This window comes from Halyomorpha halys, unplaced genomic scaffold, assembly GCF_000696795.3.
Source record: "Halyomorpha halys isolate HHAL.00 unplaced genomic scaffold, Hhal_1.1 Scaffold134.1, whole genome shotgun sequence".
NCBI lineage: Eukaryota > Metazoa > Arthropoda > Insecta > Hemiptera > Pentatomidae > Halyomorpha > Halyomorpha halys.
In genome coordinates, this window is record NW_027107159.1 from 1,589,222 (window position 1) to 1,611,556 (window position 22,335).

A 22,335-nucleotide genomic window follows, 5' to 3' on the forward strand; every position below is an offset into this window, starting at 1 on the left:
TTTAATGATAATAAACTCATCCACATTATATCATTTTATGATGATAAATATCTTAAATATATAGACAAAAAGATTTGGAGCAGTGTGTGCATCTCACTACTTTCAGAATAGATATTTGTATATTATTCTCTGTAGTAATAATTTTTCAAATGAGCATTTCAGTTCACAAATTGAGTACTAACTCCAATTTCAACATTTTTCAGGAAAGCACTTTCAATATTTGCAAAATTTTATACAATTATGACGAAATATAACAGTTTAATAAAATTTTCGTTCTGCTCCTAACCATTTATTTAATGCTAAATTGTTAAATAGCTGCAAGCAGATCTTAAATTAAAACAAAATCGGTTTGTATCTTTCAAACTGGTAAACATCTCAGAGTAAATGTATGATAAAATTGAACATAAATATCATTAAATCATTTAAAGAGGTTAGTATTTGTGAAAATCATTAATCTTATGAAAACTATCTTTGATTTCTCAGGTATGATATATAAATTAAATGATAAAAAAATATATATTATTCATAAGAGATGGTTGGGGGTGCGGTCAGTGAGGAACACAAGTAAGTTTTACTTATTTTACTGAGTGCACCCCCAACCATCTTCTTCTCAAATATATCCATCCACAGTCAACTATTAACTCATTATTATTGATAATTCATAAGGTTTCATAAAACAACTGCAATGCTAAATAATTTTACTTTTTATTTTGCCTTACAATTTACAATCTATTTACTATATGGTCACCGTGCATCTAAACGTTATCATCTTTTGAAAAATGTCAGATCTTTGTTTCTAATGGTTTTAAACACATAAAAAAATAAAAATAAAATTTGAACATCATGAATAAAGGTGTAGGAGGTCCAGAAGTTCCATGACAATCCTTGCCGTAGTCATATAATAAATTTGTTTCACCTTAAGTAGTAATTAGCTTTCAAAATTTAAACCATATTTAATCAAATATCATTGATGCTATTATATAATATATACCATAATATATCAGTTCTAAGACAATCCTGGCCATAGTAACATGATAAATTTGTTTCACCTAAAGGAGTAGTCATTTTTCAAAATTTAAACAATACTTTACCAATTATCGTTGATGCTATTATATAACACATCATAAATCATGAAGTTCATTAACATATAAAAATATAGCCATTGAAAATTTTCATAACGATATTAAATACTTCGATATCAACAAAAATAAGTTAAATAATAGAAAAAAAAAATTAAGATGTTTAGCATTTGTAATTTACATATAAAAAATGAGAGTGGTAACTCAAAATAAATATTAAAAAACCTACACCTTTTTTTCTAATTAAAAAACTAATACTTTTTTCAGTATTCTATTAGAAAAAAAAAATAAAAATATATATATGATACAAAATATAAAAAAAAAGCACTTATATTCAAAGGTGAGTTCCAATGCAAACAAAATATGTAAGTACTGATTTGTACGCAGATGGGGAGGAAACAAAAAAATAGGGAGACTACATAAACCAATTTTCAACTAAGTCTTGTTTGCATCAAAACCCACCTTGATAACAATTTTTTTTTCGAATACTGCCGCACTTTGACCAGTAATAAAATATCTCATATACATGTCTAATACAAAGATTCATTTATACATAAAATTGGAAAGTAAACCAACATGATGAGCATATACGTTAATTAATAATGTCACATACTAAACGCATTATTTTTTTTTTTTTTTTACTTTTTTATTTGTATTTTATTTATAGTGACAGGTTTTATATAGACACCTTGCTGTTGATAAAACTTCTCTAACAACTAAGTCTATCTACCATATTTCTTTATTTATATATATTTATATTCGAAGATGGGATGAACATGCATCATAAGGGCGAATATTTTAATAAAATAATGCCCACAGTATAAGGTATATATCAACCTGATTATGGCGAAGATAATATATATACAATACAAATTTTAAAATCAACACTTTTCAACAGTATTCATATATATACAAACAAATATAAGTATATATTTATATATACGTAGGATTTACTAAAATCCTTATTACAATATAATATCATATGCAGGTTTATATAACATACAAAATCTTCACCATAACCAAAGTGATACACCTGGAGGGTATACAATCACTTGTTTATACTTTCGATCATTAACATAAAAATAATTAAAAACAATTTTTTTTTTATGGTTTTTTAAAATTTTTTCTTCCAGTTTAAATAAAATGACATAATTGTCATAACTGTACACGTGGTCACTAATAAGGTCCACACAAAATGTCTATTTCACAGCCGCATTCTGATTAGACGCTACCCAAGAACTAAAAACGTCTCTGAAAATAAGTTAACAGATACAATTAAAATACATTATCATTTGATAAAAAAGAAATAAAAAAACAAAAATATTTACAAAATTGAAAGATATAGTTCAGGTAGAGTTTAAAATTTACAAAACAATTTAACAACTCTGACTCAATCATAAACATTAGCTATTTTTATTTTTAAAGTCTATTTTTTCATAGGCTCCTAAGGACAAGTTAGGAAAAGATTGTCTTTCTGACAATAGATAATGCAACCACACAAAATATGCATAGTCATATTAATAATTATCATAGAAGAGTAAGGTTGCTTAGTGGTAGCAATTGGTTCCAGTCCAGCTGGTGTGTGTGTATATATATGCATATCTTTTTAATGGTCAGAGGTCCCTCTAGGGGCATACTCAGATATGTAATGTAATTACTAATGGAAATTAATAACTAATGAAATTCAAAAATTAAATTATTTTAATTATTGAAAATGTATCATGGCAATAGGGCTCAGCCAAAGTAAAAAAAAAAATTAACATAAAATAATAACGAACTGTTCTTGATAACAAATTTGTTGAATTGCATTATGAAAAATGTACATATTATTTAGGAATGTTTGCAGAAGTTTTTTGATTACGCAAAGAGTAGTTCCCTTCTATTCTTAATAGAGGGGGATAAGACAGATTGCTGATTATGATTGCTTCTACACAAAACAAACATATATTACCATTGTGATGGTCAGTGCTGAACTTGTAGTAATTCTGAATATAAAAGAACTTAGAAATTTGTTTTTAAATGTTACCTGCAGTGAGTAACGACACATTCATTACTGCAATATTCGTCCTCCCACTCCGAGTTGGCTACAGCGATGTTGGTGCAGCCGGCGCGGATGCAATTATTCGGGGGTGGATTCACTGGCTCACCCCCGCCGTTGGGGGGCTCCTGTAACACCATGACCACTGAACAGACAAATTGCAATAGCCCCAAGTCTGCATGAACAGGCTCAAAACGATTCAATGAAGGCCAGAATATGAATACTTCTCTAGTTCATTAGTATTATAAATTTTCTTTATTTTACAAGCAAAGCTATTTATTGGATGTGTTGAATAAACAATTTCAATACTAAGTTAAAAGCTTAAAAAGGCTAAAATCAAAGTTTTATATTCTATTGAAATATTGGAGAACTTACAAAATCATCAATTAATGTAATTAAAAAGTAATTAACAAAATATCAAAATCTGATCAATTGAATAGAAACTTAACCCAAACTCTCTCTTCAACTGAGGTTTTTATGAGTTATTTACTATTTGAGATATTTTGATGTGATTTTAAGTAATCCTATCTAACCCCCCCTCCCACCTTGTTACATCTTTTCTAAAAATCCACTTTTACCCCACAATTTAGTTCTTATAAGTAAATTGATTTAGCTCCTACCATCCCTTTCCATCAACCTAAGTATGTATCTCAAGAGGAAGAGGGAAAACACTGTCTTTTATCAATTTCTATAACTGAAGAGAAAAACTTGATGACGATAAAGCGATGGTCTTATGATCTTTGAAACCATAAGTTAGGACATTAAATTATCAGCAATAACTGATAACATGACAGAAAGATGAAGGCTAGAGTTAATAAATAGATACTCTCTGATAAAATCATAAGTCATCATCAGCGATAGTGACCAAAAAACTCACACAAATTCTTAAATGGTTTTAAAAATACAAGACTATGAAATTAATATTTAGCATCAATCAATCAGTAATAGTTATTACAGTTTATGCAACAAATTAAGTTAATTGTAAATTGGTTACTTTATAAAATACAAAGAAACAACCACCTAATGCAAAATAAATTATCCACACCCAATAAAATGATAAAATTTATAAACTATAAGAAAGAATGAAAAAAATATGAACGTTTAGAGATTCTAGCCATAAAGAAATGTGGGTACAAAAGAAACTTTCAGATATTTACCTGCTGCTGCATGTAGTTGTTGGGGTTTACTTGCTGCTGGGAGGGTTGGTTAACTTGCATATGTTGCTGTTGCTGTTGTTGCGGCTGGCTTTGTTGCTGCTGCTGCTGTTGTTGTTGTTGTTGAGGCTGTTGCTGTCCCATATGGCCCATCATGACCTGAAAATTGTTTGAATAAGATGGGATATTTTTTCATTAATCCTTTAGACAAACACTGTTTATTTAAAAATCACAAAGATATTTTGATTGTAATTATAATTCTGGTATTAGTTTAAATAACTGTGATATAAACTATTACCATTAAATAAGTCGCACTGAAATAAATAAGTTAAGAAATAAATAGAGCTAAACAATAAACGTTCCAGTCAACCGGCTGGTTGCATCAATACTGAAGTCGGCCATTGCGCAGGTCACGCATAATGACGTAACAACATGGAGTCGCACCGCAGTCTCCCCAGCGCTATATTCAATTTAAAATATCTAAATTCAATTTCATTTACATTTTGAATAAAATGGAATATACAAAACAGTTTGTGATGAAACATCGACAATGTATATTTTACCTTCTAATATTTTGCACCCATCAGAACATTATAAATATGTGCTTATAATACAAATCCCCATAAAAAACTATTTATTTCCCTTAATTTGTATGGGAGACAAATAAAAAAAACGTAATATTAATAAAATATCCAAAAAAATGTTAAGATTTATTTTGTTATGCTGTATTTTTCAAACAATTTAAGTTATATTAGAATTGTAATTATGAATTCATTAGTAAATTACAAGGGTAACATTAACTTTTCTAAGCTTATTACATTATTTAGAACCCTCTATAGAATTCTAACACTAATTGGTTCAAAGAAAATAAATAAATTGACTATTAGAATAAAATAAAATGTACAGGAAGAAAATATTTAACAATAATATGATATTATAAAAAATAAATGTGTATTATGATTTAAATATATATTTCTGCTGGCTATAGTACTCAATAACTGGTTTGAATCGAATCCTTTAGAACAAAGTCCCTGGTGTAAGTAATATTTACAGAATTAAACCACTATGGGCAAGCATTTGCATACAAATAAAATGTTTTCTAACTCCATAAATTGATCAATAAAAAATAATTTTTTCAGGAAAAAATATTTTTAACTTGCAGTATGAGAGGTGCATCTGTCGGATCCAGTTACAATTGTTTGTCTACTTTTAGACACTACTATACCAAATCATACATTTAGTACTATGCATTTATTATTGTACTCATTAATTTATTTATAAGGAAATGTGTTATAAACAAAGGTTTATACAACCTAAAAAAAAAAAAATAAAGATAATAAATTAGTTCTGGACACCTAGATGTAAGACGAGTAATTATTGCTATAGGTCTCTTAAATCCACCTGATTATTTAAGAGGCTCATAACAAATTTTATAATTTTTAGCTGACTTCATTTTTTATGCTAGATATGTATAATTTCATTGAATGCACAATCACATATATTGGTAATAGGTTACTTTTATTAACTGAAGGAGATAGAAGTGAGGATGTAGTCAACAATGTAAATTTATTACAATATTGATCATTAAATTATTTGGATTAACTATAATGTGGATATAATAATGAGAAACAAATAAATATAATATTTTTTTCAAAAATGAGGTTAATTGAGATGAAATCTTAAGAATTAAGTGTAAGTTCTCCAACATAATTTATTGTTATTGAACAGAAACTTATGAAAAATGTAGAGCTTATGGAGAAACTTTTAGTTAATATTGTTGAGACTTTTAATAATCAAGTCAGTTTCAATTTGTTAAATTATTTGTCCTAAATTGTTTGTAAAATACAAACCTGAGTTGTCTGATTCTGCCTGTTGTCTTGTGGCATCATTGAATGTGTAGGCTTCTTCAAATGGTGCTGTGGCGAAGGTGCGGACATAGGCGGAGAAGGAAGGCCTGTGGGTGGCGAATAGCCACTATATCCCCCTCCATATCCTCCATAACCACCATACATAGTCTCTTGTTCATTCCCACCCTGCTTTCAGAATATTTATTGTTTTAAATAAGTTGATCTAATCTCATAAAAATATAATAAATGGAGGTTTCTTTAAGGAAACACAAAAACAGAGGGCTCATTATAGAATGAGGTTTCTTTAGATAAACATTGTATTTTGTTTTTCCAACAACTTTCAAAATGATTATGCAAGATGAACATTATGATTCAATTATTAATTATAATTCAATTTTATAAAAAAAAAACATTATAATAAATTTTACCTTAGAAACGAGACTTGCTCTGTAAGCTGCTAATGCCTTAAGATAATCCTTTTTGGCAGCCTCTGTTTTCTTCTTATACACCTGTATAATCACAATTATTAATAATTTATTTCGTCTTTTAAAACATTATTTTGAAAACTGATTATTTAAGTATTTACATTTTTGTGTTCTGCATCCAGTGAGTCCCACATTGAAGCAACAATCTTTGACACCTCACCAAAACTAGCATTTGGATTTTGTCCTTTAATTGCAGCCTGAGTGTCTCTGAAGAATAGTGCGTATGCCGAAACTGGCCTGAAAAAAAGATTAAAAAAAAATTAACTGTAACAATATCCATTCACAGAAAAATTACTTTGGAAATTTGGCTTACTTTTGTGGTTCATTGGGGTCCCTCTTCTTCTTCTTCTTTTGTGTTTTTGGCTTCTTCTGGATTTTGGCTAAGCCATTTTCAGCTGGCTCGGGGGATGGTCGTTTCATCCCAGCAACCTGAAAAAATGTATCCATAAAATATAAAAGAGAAAAAAACATCATTCCCTTAGTCTATTTTTTTAAATGTACATGTATAACAAAATCAATCAATATCACTTTTACTATTTTTCAAATAATTATTATTTAAGATTATTTTTATAAGGTCAAATATATGATTGATTTTTTCATATATATGTATCCATAAATATTAATAAATCATTTGAAAACCAATTTCAACCAAACCAGAAGGATAAGGAACACTCAGATTCCGAAAGTTCCCAGAAAAAGAAAATTCATTCTGAAGTTTCTCTAAGTTTGAGAATGGAGGTAAATATAAAAAATATTTTTATCAAAATTATAGAAGGTTTAAATTGAAAACCTAGGAAATGATGGTTTCTGATTTCAATTGATTGTTTGAAATTCAAATATATAAAATATGAAATTACAGTTTAAGAAGATGTTTGCCTTACCAGATGAGTGTGTGGAGTGGAATCATCACTGTCATCGCTGGTTGTTGTGGTATCATGAGGATGACTTCCCTGTGGCGATGGGGTGGGTCTGGCCTGTGGAGGAGTCGATTGGGGCGGTCCCATGCTGTAGTGCTGCAATTGCTGCAAGGAGCTGGGTGGTAGCCTGTATCCGTTTTGCTGCTGGCTGTTGTAGCCACTGAAACAATACATAAGTTAGCGTAAGTAATCCTCCAATATTTATTAACAATGAGGCAGATAATGTGGGATTATTAACTAATTTATCCAACTGATAAGTAAAAGCATAAGTACATGGTTTCTTTTATTCTTTTGAAGTTTCATAGTTTTTCTATAATAGTCTAGGCCTACTTTCCTTTATTTTATGGTTCTTTGTGAAAATAATTTTAATGAATTATTTATGTTATGAAAACAAACATTATGCACTTGAATATGTTACATGTATGAATTTTTTTTTAATAGACAAATATATTTTTCTAATGAACTTACTTCATGTTGAGGCTCATATTGTGCTCATGGGGAGGGGACAAGAAAAGTGGTTGGTAAGGGGATGAATGATCACTCATGGACATCGAGTTGGTTGTCTGGCTCATTGGCATCGATATCTATAACATTTACAAAAATCGTTAAAATAACATAATAAGATTAAATTACATTAAAAAATTGAGTCATATTATTTATGTTGTAACCTGTGGATGGTAGCTGAGATTATTCTGTTGTTGGCCACCATTGCTGCTCTGATGTGGGTTTATTGGTGGTATATCAAAGTCCTCATCTCCAAAACTTGGTGTGTGGAATGTCTGGAAGAATTAAATAGTTAATTTTATATAGGGAAAGTTGTTTTCAAACTAGAAAATAATTATAAATAATTTATGTTTATAAAATCTAATATATAAAAAAATCAATATTTTTTGTTCGTATTTTATGCGCTGTCATAGTACAACGGTTTGTGTCTGAGATTTTTGTTAAATGTTCAGGATTTTATCGGCAAGGTTATTATAGGCTATTCAATTTTCTCTAATGAAAAAAAGTTAACAAAATCAAGCATTTTCAGCTTGCTCATTTTTTCCATGATTATAGTATGCCAATGATTTGTCACTTTCAGAAGAATAAGAAAAAAATATTACTGATTCTATAATATGATTTTTTATTTCCAAAAAAAAAAAACACATAATTGTGATTTCAGGAAAGTATGTAAAAAAAAAAGCGTCACCTGAAACCTCTAAATACCACTTTTAAAAGTTATTAAAAACTAGAATTTTTTGAACTTGATTTAAGTGGAGGATTTATTATTCAATTCCTACGGTAATAAAACAATTAAAAAGATGAATGTTTGCTATTTTTACGTACATTACCACCATTTAGATTTAATGCCCTTATATAAGCGAAATATTGGCTTCAAATAAATTTTATTAACGTTTTATTTTATATCTACGGATCTGATATGTTTAATTATCCAGTTTGTGCTTATTGGTTTATAGAGCCCTATACTACTGCCAAATTAGTATATATAATAAAGTTATTATATTAGTTATATAATAAAAATATAATGTTATTCACCACTGTAAACTAAATAGATATAATGAAGTATTAATTAAATTATTCATTCAATGTGTAATCAACTAAATATATTAATTTATATCAAACATTCAGTTGTATTCAATTAATCTATCTACATTCCTAAATAATGACCCTTTGCTTGCATCCCAAACTCTCCAGTCCCCCTTATCACAATCCTCGAAGAATGGTGCCGAAATCGAAGGATAAAAATAAATTCCATCAAATCACCTTTACCCTTCGTCGTAAACCTGCCGACTGCCCTATAGTATACTTTAATAATGTTGCTCTTACCCCTGTAGTACAGATCCGCTACATTGGACTACATCTGGACAAACTACAAACTTGGAATCCTCACACAAGACTGAAAACTGCACGTCGATTCCGACGATTGCAGCACTTACTGGACAAACGGTCTAAACTTTCAATTTATAACAAAAGACTGATCTACATGACAATAATAAGGCCTATCTTGACATACGGAGTTGAGTTTGGGGGCTCCACTAAACCTTTGAATTCCTCTAATCCTTACAAACCAAAATCATTTGTGAAATTCTCAATGCTCCTTACTTTGTCACAAATAAAATCATCCATAAAGACCTTAATGTTCCATAAGTAACCGATCTAGCCCGAAACAGATATCGAGACCTTATAAAAATGTTTTTGGAGTGCTATCAATGGGTAATTTCTCTATGTGCTTGTATCATACCATTATGATCTTACTTCAAATTTACTTGATGTATTTATTGTACAGTTGTAAATGTCAATAAATAAATAAATAAAAAAAAAATCCTAAATCTAGCAATTGCGATTTGCCAGTCTTTTTATAAAGTAGTTTCTTTAATTCTCATCAGTCAAAGTCATATATCAGGGAAATGAACATTTCAATTCCTTTTAAAGTGGATGTATATGTTTTCAAAACAATACTTATTTTTATCTATAAGAGTTCGTATCCAGAAACTGTTACTTTCCGTAACAGTTGAAATATTTCTAAAATTTGCCTGTCCTTTTATATGTTACAAATTTTGATGTTAATGCAGCAAATACCGAGATTATTACGACTGTCTATTGTTTTAAAAAATGAAAACTGTTTATTTGCGTATTTATTTAGTCGATGGGTCGTTTACTGTTAAAACAACGATGCAGATATTGCGTTGAATTTTTGTTTGTTGACTTCTGGATTGTGTTATTGTAACTATAAAGTCTTAATGTAAGGTTTTAGTCCTCGTAAATGATATTCTGAGAAGAACTGACTTTGTCAGATCTAAAAATAATGCTGTATTCAGCAACAGTAATCGTCTACTAAACAGAATCACTTATGATTTCATATATTAGATCATCAGTTTTTTAAGCGAATTTCATTATGTTTTAATGAAAATATTAATATCGGAAGGTCGTTAATTGTCCCTGTAAAACATATAAAAAGAAGATTGTTCGAATGCGGAAATCAGGAACAGATAGAGATACATAATACAAATACATAATATAAATGCATAGATATATAAATATAAATAAATGAATAAATTCAATATAATGCGTGTACGGTGCCCTTTGTCGGGCTTTGAAAACCCGAAGGCAAGTAATACATTTGATTGTGATTAATAATTGCGATTAGTTTGGTTCAACTAGAAGTTGTAATTTCGGACCATTATTACAATTACATTAGTTGGTTAAGAAGTTTTGAAATTACTAATAAAAATTGCAATTTAATTCCTGCTAATTCAAATTACTTTTTGCCCAACACTGGTCCAGCAGGATTGAGTTAGGACACACTGCTCGAAATGAAATAACTGATTTGAGGTACTGTTGTATGAAAAGACAATTCTATATCAACTCAACTCTCATACAAATGTTTAATCCTCCGACTCAATTTAAAGACCACAAAAGTATAAAAACCGTACTAAAAGGACGGATGGTTGAAGAAAAAAGTTGAGACCCCTAAAAGACACTTTTATAATACCGACCAAATTCACACACAAACTTTAACTCACTAACTCAATGTGGAGGGGGTGAAGAGGTGCGCCAAACTTTAAAAACCTCAGAAAAATGGAGGAGATTGCGTGACAAAGTTGGTTCCCATTAATATATTAATAATTCGACAAACAAATTTCTAACCCACCAACGCAATTTAGAGGGGCTTTAGAGATACATAAAACCTTAAAACTTTGAAAAAACATTTAACAGGACTAAATTCAGTTTTAATTTTATAATTGATTTTTAGAGTGGTACCAATGGGTAGTTTCTCTACATGCCCATATCACTCCATTTTGATCTTACATCAAATTTACTCAATGTATTTTTCACAGGTACCCACTAGAGGTGTCGAAATGTTAAGAAATAAGTATATATAAGTATTTAAACCTCCAAAATCGTGTTCGAAGTTTTATGAAACCGACATACAATAAAATCCATACCCCTTCCGAGACCTTGCGTACAGTGCAGAAGTATTAATAAATGAAAAAAAGGAAACTACAAAAATGATTTATTAAAGGAAGATAGTCCGGGCACGGTCAAAACTCAAATAGTAATAAAACTTTTTAATGTGATTCAACTTTGCATTCAACAATTTGTAAAATGAAGTTTTGTATGAAAATGAACAAAGTAAACTTTTACATATTTTAAACCATTTTTAACCTTAGTTTAATTTTATTTCATGTTATCTATTCTCTTACTTTGTTAAATTATTTTAGTTATTTGTGTCTATTGTTTTAGTCCTGATGAAACCCTGCAAATTGGAGCGAAACGTCGGCTCACAATAGTTTAATCGCTATTTAAGTAGTTTTGATTGCGCCCGGACCGGTCCAACCAACGATCTTAAGACAAAAACGATTATTTTTAATTGAAATGAAAACATTAATTAATTATCTAATTTCTGTGGTTCATGAAATAGCAAATATCACGACATGAAATAGCAAATCATTGATGGATGCTTATTGCAAAATATTTAAATATTAATATATTGCAAATACCGGTGGCTTAATATGGACGATTTTTAAACTAAAAACGAATTTTAAAAATTAATTGCTTCTTTCTAGTTACAGCTTACATCTCCAACTCGCTAATTTACGAACACACATATCTCAGTATAATACTTCACGGGTAAATTAAATTTTTCACATCTCAGCTAACTGTAGAATAATACAGCACTGTGGCAGATCAAAACGGTATCAAACCATATCATCATAAAAATTACTTGTTCTAGCATGGATTCGTTTCGTTATTAACGCGTATGGATAAGTTATAAACTACTTAGAGTAATTGAAAGGCGTTATATTATGCGATTACAAAATGACCACTTTATTTTTATGTTATCTTAAATTAAAAGGGCCCTTCCATTTCTATTCCACGAACCAAGAACATACAATACATTGTATTAAAATTTTACTGCTAATCTAAAATGTAAATAACATCGAGTCCAGAATAGTGGAGAGCGAACTGAAAAAGCCATAAAAAGATTTTATATTTTCATTAAATTCAACTGCTTCAATGAAAGGGTTTCCACCCCCCTCCCTATATAAAAAACAAAACAAACATTGTAATACATTTTATGGAACCTTTTGAATGTTTAATGAACCTTTACGTTCCCTTTTCCCCATTTCATTTTTTTTTGTTGTATGTAATCTATTTTAAGTTTATTTTTCTTTGTATTTTGTTCGCTAAAGTATTTCATTCTCTACAGCTTCGTTCTCATTGAATTTTCAGAAGGAAGGCGAGGTAAAACTTTTCAACAAGTAATTTACACAAATTGGGTCCACTTTGTGATTATAACTCTAATTAAAAAACTTCCTAATTACCTCCCTCCTTTCCTCTCAAGTTAGCCTATTTTTAAGCAAATAATAAACTTTATGAGTATTAAAAGCTATTCAGGAAAAAAAAGAGAGATATATATTAAGTTTGTGAATGCGGAATAATAATTAGCAATTTATTTATATTCAAACATTAAAGTTAGGAAAAATTTTCAATATAACTTTCCTTTTTAGGTGATGAAAACTAATTATTGCTCTGTTGATCAATTTGAATGGAACGAACATGAGTATTTAACAAACTTAATGAGCGATTTAGCAATTGAAGGTAAGAAGAGCAAGTGTCACAAACTGAATTTTCAATCTTACATCTCCTTTTCAGACGAGTAGGTGGATTATCAGGTAATGAAGAGGAAGCCAAGTTTAGAAACAAATTTGTTTGGGTGGTTAGGAAGTTTATCATGGAATGATTGGTATCTGGTTCTGGAAAAATCTGCAACATATGGAGCATTGATGGATGGCTTGATTTGTGAGAAAGTAAGGAGCATTTAGAATTTTACGAAGGAGTTTAGATTGGATACGAGAGGAATTCGATGGTTTAGTGGAGCCCCAAAGCTCAGCTCCGTAAGCCCGGATGGGCATTATTGCAATCAGATATATGAGTCTTTTGTAGTCAGTTGGAAGTTTAAACCGTCTGTCAAGTAAGTGCTGTAGTCGAAGTCGACGAGCACTTTTCAGTCTTGTAAGAAGATTCCAAGTTTGCCATTTGTCCAGGTGTAGTCCTAGTTAACGGATCGGTTCGGCAGAAATAATGGGAGTATTATTAAAGGATACTGTGGGGAAGGAAGTCATGGCTTACGACGAAGAGGTAAAGGTGTGCAAGTTCGAACTATTCAAGTGAGAGTCGACATTTCGTGGGTCTGTCATAATCCTCAGCCAACCCTCACAAGCTAGATAGATTCGAATCAGTCAGTACACAGAGGGAGACACGCATGATGGAGCACGTCTCTCGACATAGTATTATTTCCCAGATATTCTTCTATATTCATTTCATTGGATGCCATACTCCATGTCCTTTGTTGTACTGAATCGAATGGTGAAGTATGTTTGGTGGTAGGAATAAAGATATATATTTTTTAAGTGCTTAAATCCCTATCTAAATTTAATCTAATTTTGATTTCTATATGTTTATTTCAATAGGATCATACTCTTGGGCTTTTTCAAACTGAATCGAATGCGAAGTAAGTTTGGTGGTGACAGTAAAGCGAAATGAGCTATATTTTTTATTTTAAAAATTACTATCATAATTTAACCTAATTTTAAATTATAAACAAGCCTAGTTAAAAAAAAAATCAAATCTGTCACTATTAAACTTGCACTGAACTAACGGTAAAGATACGTGGGGGGTTGTTAGACCAAGATTCAGGAGAGAGGATTGTGTTAATCCAGATCATGCTGACTTGGGTTACGGCGAAGGTCAGGGTATGCAGGGGTATTGCAGCTTGCATTTATAGTACATATAGAATTAATATTCATGACAACAATAATTTTCTTTTGTAATATCCACGCCTGAATACTCTTTTAAAATTTAAAGGACCTTCGCAATAAATCCACGAAATCCTTTAGTAAAACAGTTTAATTTTTTTTTCCTTTAATTTTTTTTATGCGGAATCCTCATACAAGACAGATACTGGTTGCTTAATTCGAGCTTTGATGAAGTCCTGCAATGTGGTTGAAACGTTGGTATCTAATAAATAGTTTTTATTTATTTATTTTTTAGATCTTTTAAGGTTTTTTTTTTTTTTTTTACCATCGCCTGGAACATTATAACCTTTTTTTAAAAAAGTTAAAGAACTACACCGGACTATGACATTATTCTTAAGTGCTAGTGCAGTCAATGCTCGTTTATGATATACGTATTTTTCATAGTTTTATTATTTTTAGTGAGGGAGAAAATAATTTTTTAGAAAGGGCTAACCTTCTGTTTTTTCTTGCATCCATTTGTCTTTCGGCACGGAGGTGCTTCTAGCTCCGATCGCGCCTGACTATTTACTTATTCTTTGAGAAAACTTTTCTTTCGAAAATATCTTTGCTTTAATTGAGATTTTCCGTGTTAGGAATAAGTTGAGCGATATTATAGTTTCAGGTCAAATGTGACATGTTCATCATTCAAAAGTGATTAAAAAAATCCTATAATTGCGGTAGAGACATAGGTAAACATGTTTAGGTATTGGGGGCGCGACACCCCCCCACCACGACGACACACACGAAGGATATGGCCCCGCCCACTCGCCCCTCCACCGCGGGTGGGGGCAGAACAAACTTTTACACAACTCAAATTGGATCTTGTTACTTGAAAACTCCGAGTATTGACGTTCTCTCCGCCATGACGGCTCGGAGCTGGAGGGGGGAATCCAATTTCCTTCCTATTATTATTTTGTCTGGAATGTGTTTGGGAACGAATATTCAAGATTTCATTCCAAGGGTTTTCCTCTTCTCCTATTCTCCTTCCATCCCCTTTTAATTTTTCTTTTATCTTCCCCTGTATCTTTTATAACGAACCTTTTCACCCTTCTTTCTTCTCCCCTAATGGTATCTGACCGTATTAATCTCGTAGACCGCATAAAAGAGAGATAAAGTCCGAGAATTATGATGAAATGATATTCTAATTTCGACCTAATTCAATTTTGATGTACTTTTTTTCTTTTTCAAAGGCAAGTTCATAATGATACTTGAGGTAGCTTATTTGAAATGCTTAATTAAAAAACTGAAATTTTATGAACTTGGAAGGAACATAAGTATTTTTTGATAATCTCTAGGGATTCAGACTAACTAGAGATGACGAGTTTACTGTATCGTATTGTATATCAGGAAAAGGGGAAAAGAGATTTAAATATCAAACAAAAAAAGTTAGGGTGTCGTTGGACCGACCGTCCTTTAGGTAGGTCAGAGAAACATCGATCAGGAGTTGTAACAAAATTTAAAAAATAAAATTTCAATTGCAAAACAAAACTAAAACATACAATTAAATACACAAAATACAAGAAACAGGAATTAAAAATGTTAAAGAAAAATGATGAAAATTAAGAGTTGGTACTTGAAAAAAAAAAATTAAATCTGAACCGCTACAATCCCTGAAGGGTCAGGGATGCCGTACTTTGCTAGGAAGTGCTATTACTAGACGAACGATTGTGCAAGGAGGTTATTAGATCATAATCCACTGCCAGATGTTTACCTAATTAATGAGGCTGGGTTGACTTCAGAGGGCTCCTGAACCCACAGGACTGACTCATGGCGTCTGTAAAACAGAAAATAATGGTCTAGAACAACCGAATTCGGACCCGCGTCCTTGGAGTTAGTACCACAGTGTCTTACCATTGAACTACCCACTCCTACATCTGTTAAATTAAATTTCTTAAGTGACGTGGACCGACAGGCTTCCAGAAGGTTCTAAATATCTAACGAGAGATACAAAAAAGTGGGCTTATTACTCTGATGCTTTTATATATAAAGTAAAAATTATTCCTAACTTGCATTTACAATTTCAAGATGGCGTTAAACACATGGATTGTAATTTACAAATGAACTCCAACACAAGTTACCCGGTGGAAATCGGTTATGGTTTGAATTAGTGAAGAGGGAGGCGTGTGTCTTGGAAACTTCTCAACCAATCATAACAGGGATTCGGAAAGTTTAATTAGATGTCTCTCATTTGCTTGATTAACTTTTCACTTTGATAGGTTTGAAATTATTTCAGCCTGTGCTACGGGCTCTGACTGGCATATCGTAAAATCTCATTTACAAGAGGTGTGGGTGTCGCTTTTAGCCTATAAATAGTCCACCATAGGGGGAATGGATCATGTATAAGTCATGGCAGATTGGAATCCTTATTTGATTATTCAGTGAATATATAGCTGTATAGATCTATACATAGCTATATATCTACTATCTATACGTTTCTAATATAGTGGTATTAAAAATCTTTAGAAATGGCAGTCTACTTCCTGTGGCCCAGAAAAAAAAGATCAAAAGTTTAACATGTTAAAGAGTATTACATGGGGAAATATTTCCATCTTTTAGCATGTCATCATAACGATATAACATTTAACATCCTCGAGAGTCTGCAAATAGATCTGTTAAATGATGAATGACGTCACGGAACCGACCAGTTAAGCTCCACACCATTTTGTCTGTTGTTGTTTTGATATTTCAGTTGCTCGTAGTTCGTGTTGTTTTTGTTTTACACTCTAAAGCAATGAATAAAATTAATAATAAAGTAACGGAAAAAAACTAGGAGAGAATACAAGGAACAAGTGAGATGGAGGAAAGATCATGTGAAGAAGTTATACATTTTATTATATCAAGAAAATACCCTAGAAGCTCTTCTGCATTTAACATATGAAATGGACTTTAAATTAGGCTGTTCACAGTCCTATCCTTATAACATTTAGCATGTAAAATTATCAAACAACAGGTGAAATTTTATTTAAATTTGGAACAAAAAAAAAAGAATGAAACAATGTCCAAAATACCTTTATAATAAGCTATAGCGGAAAAAACTGCCCAACTTGCGTGCACACTTATGACCGTCATGGTTAAACCAAGGCCAATCTAGACCAAGATTGTCAATCTATAGACCTTGGACTACACAAACTTTTTAATAAGTGTGACAATATGTAATTAACGTTGTTTACAAGACATTTTATATATTTGTTGGTCAATAAAAGTAGGAGGGTCATAAAAAACTTATTTAAGTGAAATTTTACTATCAAACAAATTTATTGCGTTTAGAAGATGTTTGTGAAATATCAGCCAAAACGATCGAGAATATTCTACTCTAATATTCTTAAAAGTTTATTTTAAGTTTTGTTTTTAGGAAATGTATAAAAATAAAACTTTAAAATATATGGATAATTTCTATCTGCGGTTTACAAGGGATATACGCATAATATGTGAAATTTTACTAAACGTAAATAGTAATTAAACTATTTATGTGAGCTAATGTTTCGACCCATCTTGCAGGGCTTCATCAGGGCTAAAAAAGGTACAAACACTAAAAAAAGGCAAGAAAATAGATAACATAAAATGTTGTGTTGCTAATTATGATTTAAAATATGTGAAAGTCTATAAAAAAATGAACAAAGTTAACTAAATAAAATATAAATAAGATATATTGTGAAAAGTATAAATAAACAAGAATTACAGAAAGATTTTGTTAATTAATTTCCTTTAATCTTGATTTTTATTATTATTCCTCTTTTTCTGTCTTTTAGCGTGTACTGTATTTTAATATTTCTTTTTTATTGGTTATTTCCGTTTTCATTAATTGTCTGTTCCGTTTTAATCAAAATTAATTTAATTAATTTTTGTAAATCTTGTTGATTCATACTTTTCACTGTACATGTTATTTATATTTTGTTTAATTTACTTTTTAATTTTAATATAAACTTTCACATATTTTAAATCATAATTAGTTATGATTCTAGAGTCTAATTAGACTCTATTTTCTTAATTTACTCCCTTATTTTAGTATTTGTATCTTTTTTAGTCCGGATGAAGCCTTGCAACATGGGGCGAAACGTTGGCTCACATTATTATTATGGCACTACACTGCCTAAGAGAACTCGGGCTTCCTCTACAACAGCCAACCAATCTACACGGTGTCTTGCTTTCTCCTTCCATCTGCCAACCTTCAACAGCTTCAAATCCTCCTCCACATCGTCCAGCCATCTGATCCGGGGACGTCCTCTTTTTTGTTTTCCATCTAGTTTCCCATAAACCATCTTTTTTCTTATTCTTTATCTTTTGATTAAGCCACGATGTTGGGTTCCCCGAACAGATCCATCAACTCGTCAGTCCTTCTTCTTCTGCAAATTCAATTCTGCGACTCCTCTCTACTTTGTTGTGATCTATAATCAAGTTGGCTCAGATTAAGTAGTTTAATTACTATTTGAGTTTCGTCCTTGACAGCACCTGGACCATCTTCCTTTAATAAGTTACACACCTTTAATCAACGATCCTCTGATTTATTATTATTGTTGCCTAGGAATTTCTGATTATAACAGGACATAATCCCTAATATAATAACAAAAGACACATCGAATACAAAAAATATTTAATAAAAAGATATTGCGAAACTAAAATAATAACGTATAGTAAAGACATAAGGTAATAACTTTAAACAGAAATCGATCCAGACCTATAAAACCCGAACTGCCAACATTCAATCGACGAATAAAATTCTATCCAGTGAGAGTGTAAAGAAGAATCAGGCCTTGAATAAATTTTACAGCGGAGGCACTTGTTGATGGTGGATTGGGAAGGCTGTGGCAAGAACCGCCGAAACCACTAACTCGTCGAATGACCGAGCCTTAACGAACAACCTCCCCTGCCGTAACAAAGGCGCAGTAAGCTGATGGGGATTAAACACTGTTTATCGGCCATTTTATAATCGTAAACCCAACCAGAATAATCTCTTCAATCTATTACGCAGTAAATTAAAAATTATTTTTATTTGTAATTAATTTTACTCTCGGCAACAAAGAATCATAATTATAATTAGTTTTCAAATTGTAAAAATAGATGTGATATTGGTGAAATAATATTCAGGACTCATAATAAGAGCCATCAAGAATGGAGATATCTCCATAAGGACCATATTCTCAAATGAATTGTTTTATCTGGCAATTTGATTCGATATTTTATTTTTCGTCACTTTTCTGTAGCAGCTTGTTCCTTGATTTAATTCATGTTTTTATATGAATTAATTCAGTGACGCTTTCATTTAGCAATGTATTATATGTTGTAAGTAACATCGTTACTTTACAATAGTTTGGTGCAATTCTTCTCCCCTAAAAGTAAAGTGGATGTTGCTCCAGAGCGGCGAAAATAAGAAAATATGGTCCTTGTAAGAATCCCTTAAAAGTCTTGATTTTTTTCGTATCCTTCATTAAGAATAATAACATTAGTACTTCATACATACATAATACATAAAATGTACTGTGTATACTTTAGTGCGTTGTTTTTTTTTTTTTCTCCTAAATACTTGATTCTTTTTTTTGTATCCTTCATTAAAATGTAATTAGTAATTCATACATATATAATATAGTAAATTTATTATATATACTTTACTGAGTCTTCTCCCTTTGATTACCTTGTCGCATTATAAGGTGTTCCTGTCAGTCCAGCTGAAATTAGTCTAGCTATAACCTAAGGCTACGCCATGGAAAAGTTTTTCTGCTTGATATAATTACATAAAAGGCCTACAATCTGACTAAGTATGTCGGGAGTGGAAGCAATATTACCGTCGATTGTCAAGATGAAGTAATTACGAAAATAAATTTGTTTTCACTGTTATTTGTTTGAATCGGATAAATTATAATTCAACTAATGATTTGAATGTTATAAATAATTAGAATTAGGTCTAAAATAAAGCAGAGATATATAAAATAACCAAAATATCAACCTCGAAATGAGGGAAACTTGGTTGGGGACGCAGATGTGGGATGCAGATCCAATATCTATGGAAGGGTTGCTAACTTTCCTAAACTGTTTAGCCAGAACTCCTTTGATCTTGCAAGTCTGTTATTGGTTTTATTATCTGTTAGTGCTCCTTCATTAGCGACGTCTATTTACAGTCCGGTTGCTAAGATATTCCTCTTGGCAGCCGGTTCGTTACCGATGTTTGTTCCAAGTGTACTGGCTACCGATCGTCATTGGGTGTATTGTATGAAGAGCTCTCACTGATTGGCCCTAGATTCTTTGAAAGGTAATATGTAAGATTGCTCCGATTGTTATCATAATTGAATCATTAACCTCTGTATTTTATCCCTAATGCAGGGAGGTTGGTTTAAGAAATAGCCGTATATCATGTGAAACGAAATATGAATTTATTTATCGCAGGAGTATGTTTATAATTTGTATAAACCTGTCTGTAACCACTAGCTCACAAACAATAAACATCTTAAAAATATGAAGCTAAAATATTAAAGGTTCCCCTAAGGCCGGGTTTAAAAACATCGGACTTTCAATGTTATTTAATTCTCAATTATTTCCTAAACGGAGAGTGAGAGTAATTTAAGGCACATTAAAACAATCTATCGACTGATCACAATAAATAAATGAAAATACTACTTCTACTTTAAAATAAATAAAATTATATTAAATTAAATCGCAAGAATTATGAAATTCAATATAAATATAAAATTTTGAAATTAATTAAAATTCTATCGAATCTTATTAACTAATAACATTCAGTATACTATCAATAATTTAAAATGTAATAGGACGAAGTAAATGGGGATAATTTTTTTTTCTATAGTACAAGCTTTAATGGTTTGTTTTTTACTCCCGTTCTGGCCATTTCTGATATTCGGAGAGGAGGGGGTGGATTATCCCACAGTTTACTGCTCAATAATAATCAGAATGCGATGGTCAAGTTGTCATTCTGTGGGTCCGCCAAGAAATAAAAGCCAACTTGTCCAGGGAGGTATTGAAGGTATCCAACATAAGTACTGTTTTAATCACCCTCTCTTAGTATAATAAATAGTAAAAATTCTAAATATAGAACAAGTATAAAATAAAATAAATAAATAAAAATTCTATATGATTCCACACAATTCTATTTCATTTAAATTTTAAAAAAAATACTCGATATACATGCATAAAAAATAAATATATTTAAATAAAAGTAATAAATATATATTTGATAATTATAAAAAGAATTAGTTTACAACAAATAGAAACTGCTAATATTATTGAAGCTTTAATAAAAAGTGTTCTATTGATATAAGAGAAACGGACACGGGGCAAAGACTCTACAGTACCCGCAATACATCACCTTGACTATGGCTGCCTGGTATATGGTGGACTCTCGGGTAATTTCAAATAAACTTCAACGTTTTATGAATTGCGCTGTACGATTTATTTTCGGGATCATCCCACATAACTCAGTATTACGCCGAACTGTGAAGTGGCTCTATCCATCCTTCCTATGCAGTATTTTCTAGCATCCTTTCTGTTCAAAGTAATTAGTACACAACGCCCCTCCTATATCCTAGAAAATCTGCACTTCAAATTCTCCGTACTACCAGGTCCTATTTATCTGATATCTCACCGAACTACTGCGTTTGATAAATCATTTTTGATACGAGCTGGATATCACTGGAACTCCATTCCCTCTAACATACGTCATGTACCAACCCTTCCCTCGTTTAAAACCCTTTTACTTCACCAATCTAATCCGATATTATAATAGTATAGATGTAACTAAATTTTTGTTTTGTTTTTTAGGTATTAATCAATGTATTAGTTAATCAGTTGTTTTTAATATTTTTTTTAATCTCCGAATCTACAATTATTTATATACAATTTTAATATAAATTATAATTAAGTTATAACTTAACTTTTTTTTTTCCAATATATGTTGTAAAATTCAAATTACCTCATCATTATTCTAAAGAGACCTAGTCCCAGAATAATAAACTATTTTTCATTTCGTTTCCATACCGATTACAGAAATCCCCAGGCGGGTGTTA

The 22,335-nt window shown here is 30.9% G+C and overlaps 1 protein-coding gene across 4 annotated transcripts in view; it reads right to left on the bottom strand.

Moving 5' to 3' along the window:
* Positions 1–686: 686 nt before the first annotated feature.
* Positions 687–22,335, bottom strand: part of LOC106678342 (TOX high mobility group box family member 3) — a 387,189-nt gene continuing 365,540 nt past the window's right edge. For 3 of the 4 annotated variants that reach the window (XM_014416796.3, XM_014416798.3, XM_014416797.3), the window contains 10 exons: positions 8,189–8,299; positions 7,989–8,104; positions 7,485–7,680; positions 6,917–7,032; positions 6,705–6,840; positions 6,547–6,627; positions 6,122–6,304; positions 4,275–4,430; positions 3,106–3,245; positions 687–2,330 (listed from right to left, as the gene is read on the bottom strand). In XM_014416796.3, the coding sequence (XP_014272282.1) occupies positions 2,279–2,330; positions 3,106–3,245; positions 4,275–4,430; positions 6,122–6,304; positions 6,547–6,627; positions 6,705–6,840; positions 6,917–7,032; positions 7,485–7,680; positions 7,989–8,104; positions 8,189–8,299 (1,287 nt within the window). In that variant the 3' untranslated portion in view covers positions 687–2,278. Of the gene's footprint in view, positions 2,331–3,105; positions 3,263–4,274; positions 4,431–6,121; positions 6,305–6,546; positions 6,628–6,704; positions 6,841–6,916; positions 7,033–7,484; positions 7,681–7,988; positions 8,105–8,188; positions 8,300–22,335 lie in introns of all 4 variants that reach the window. The other variant, XR_010842892.1, reaches the window with a different exon arrangement.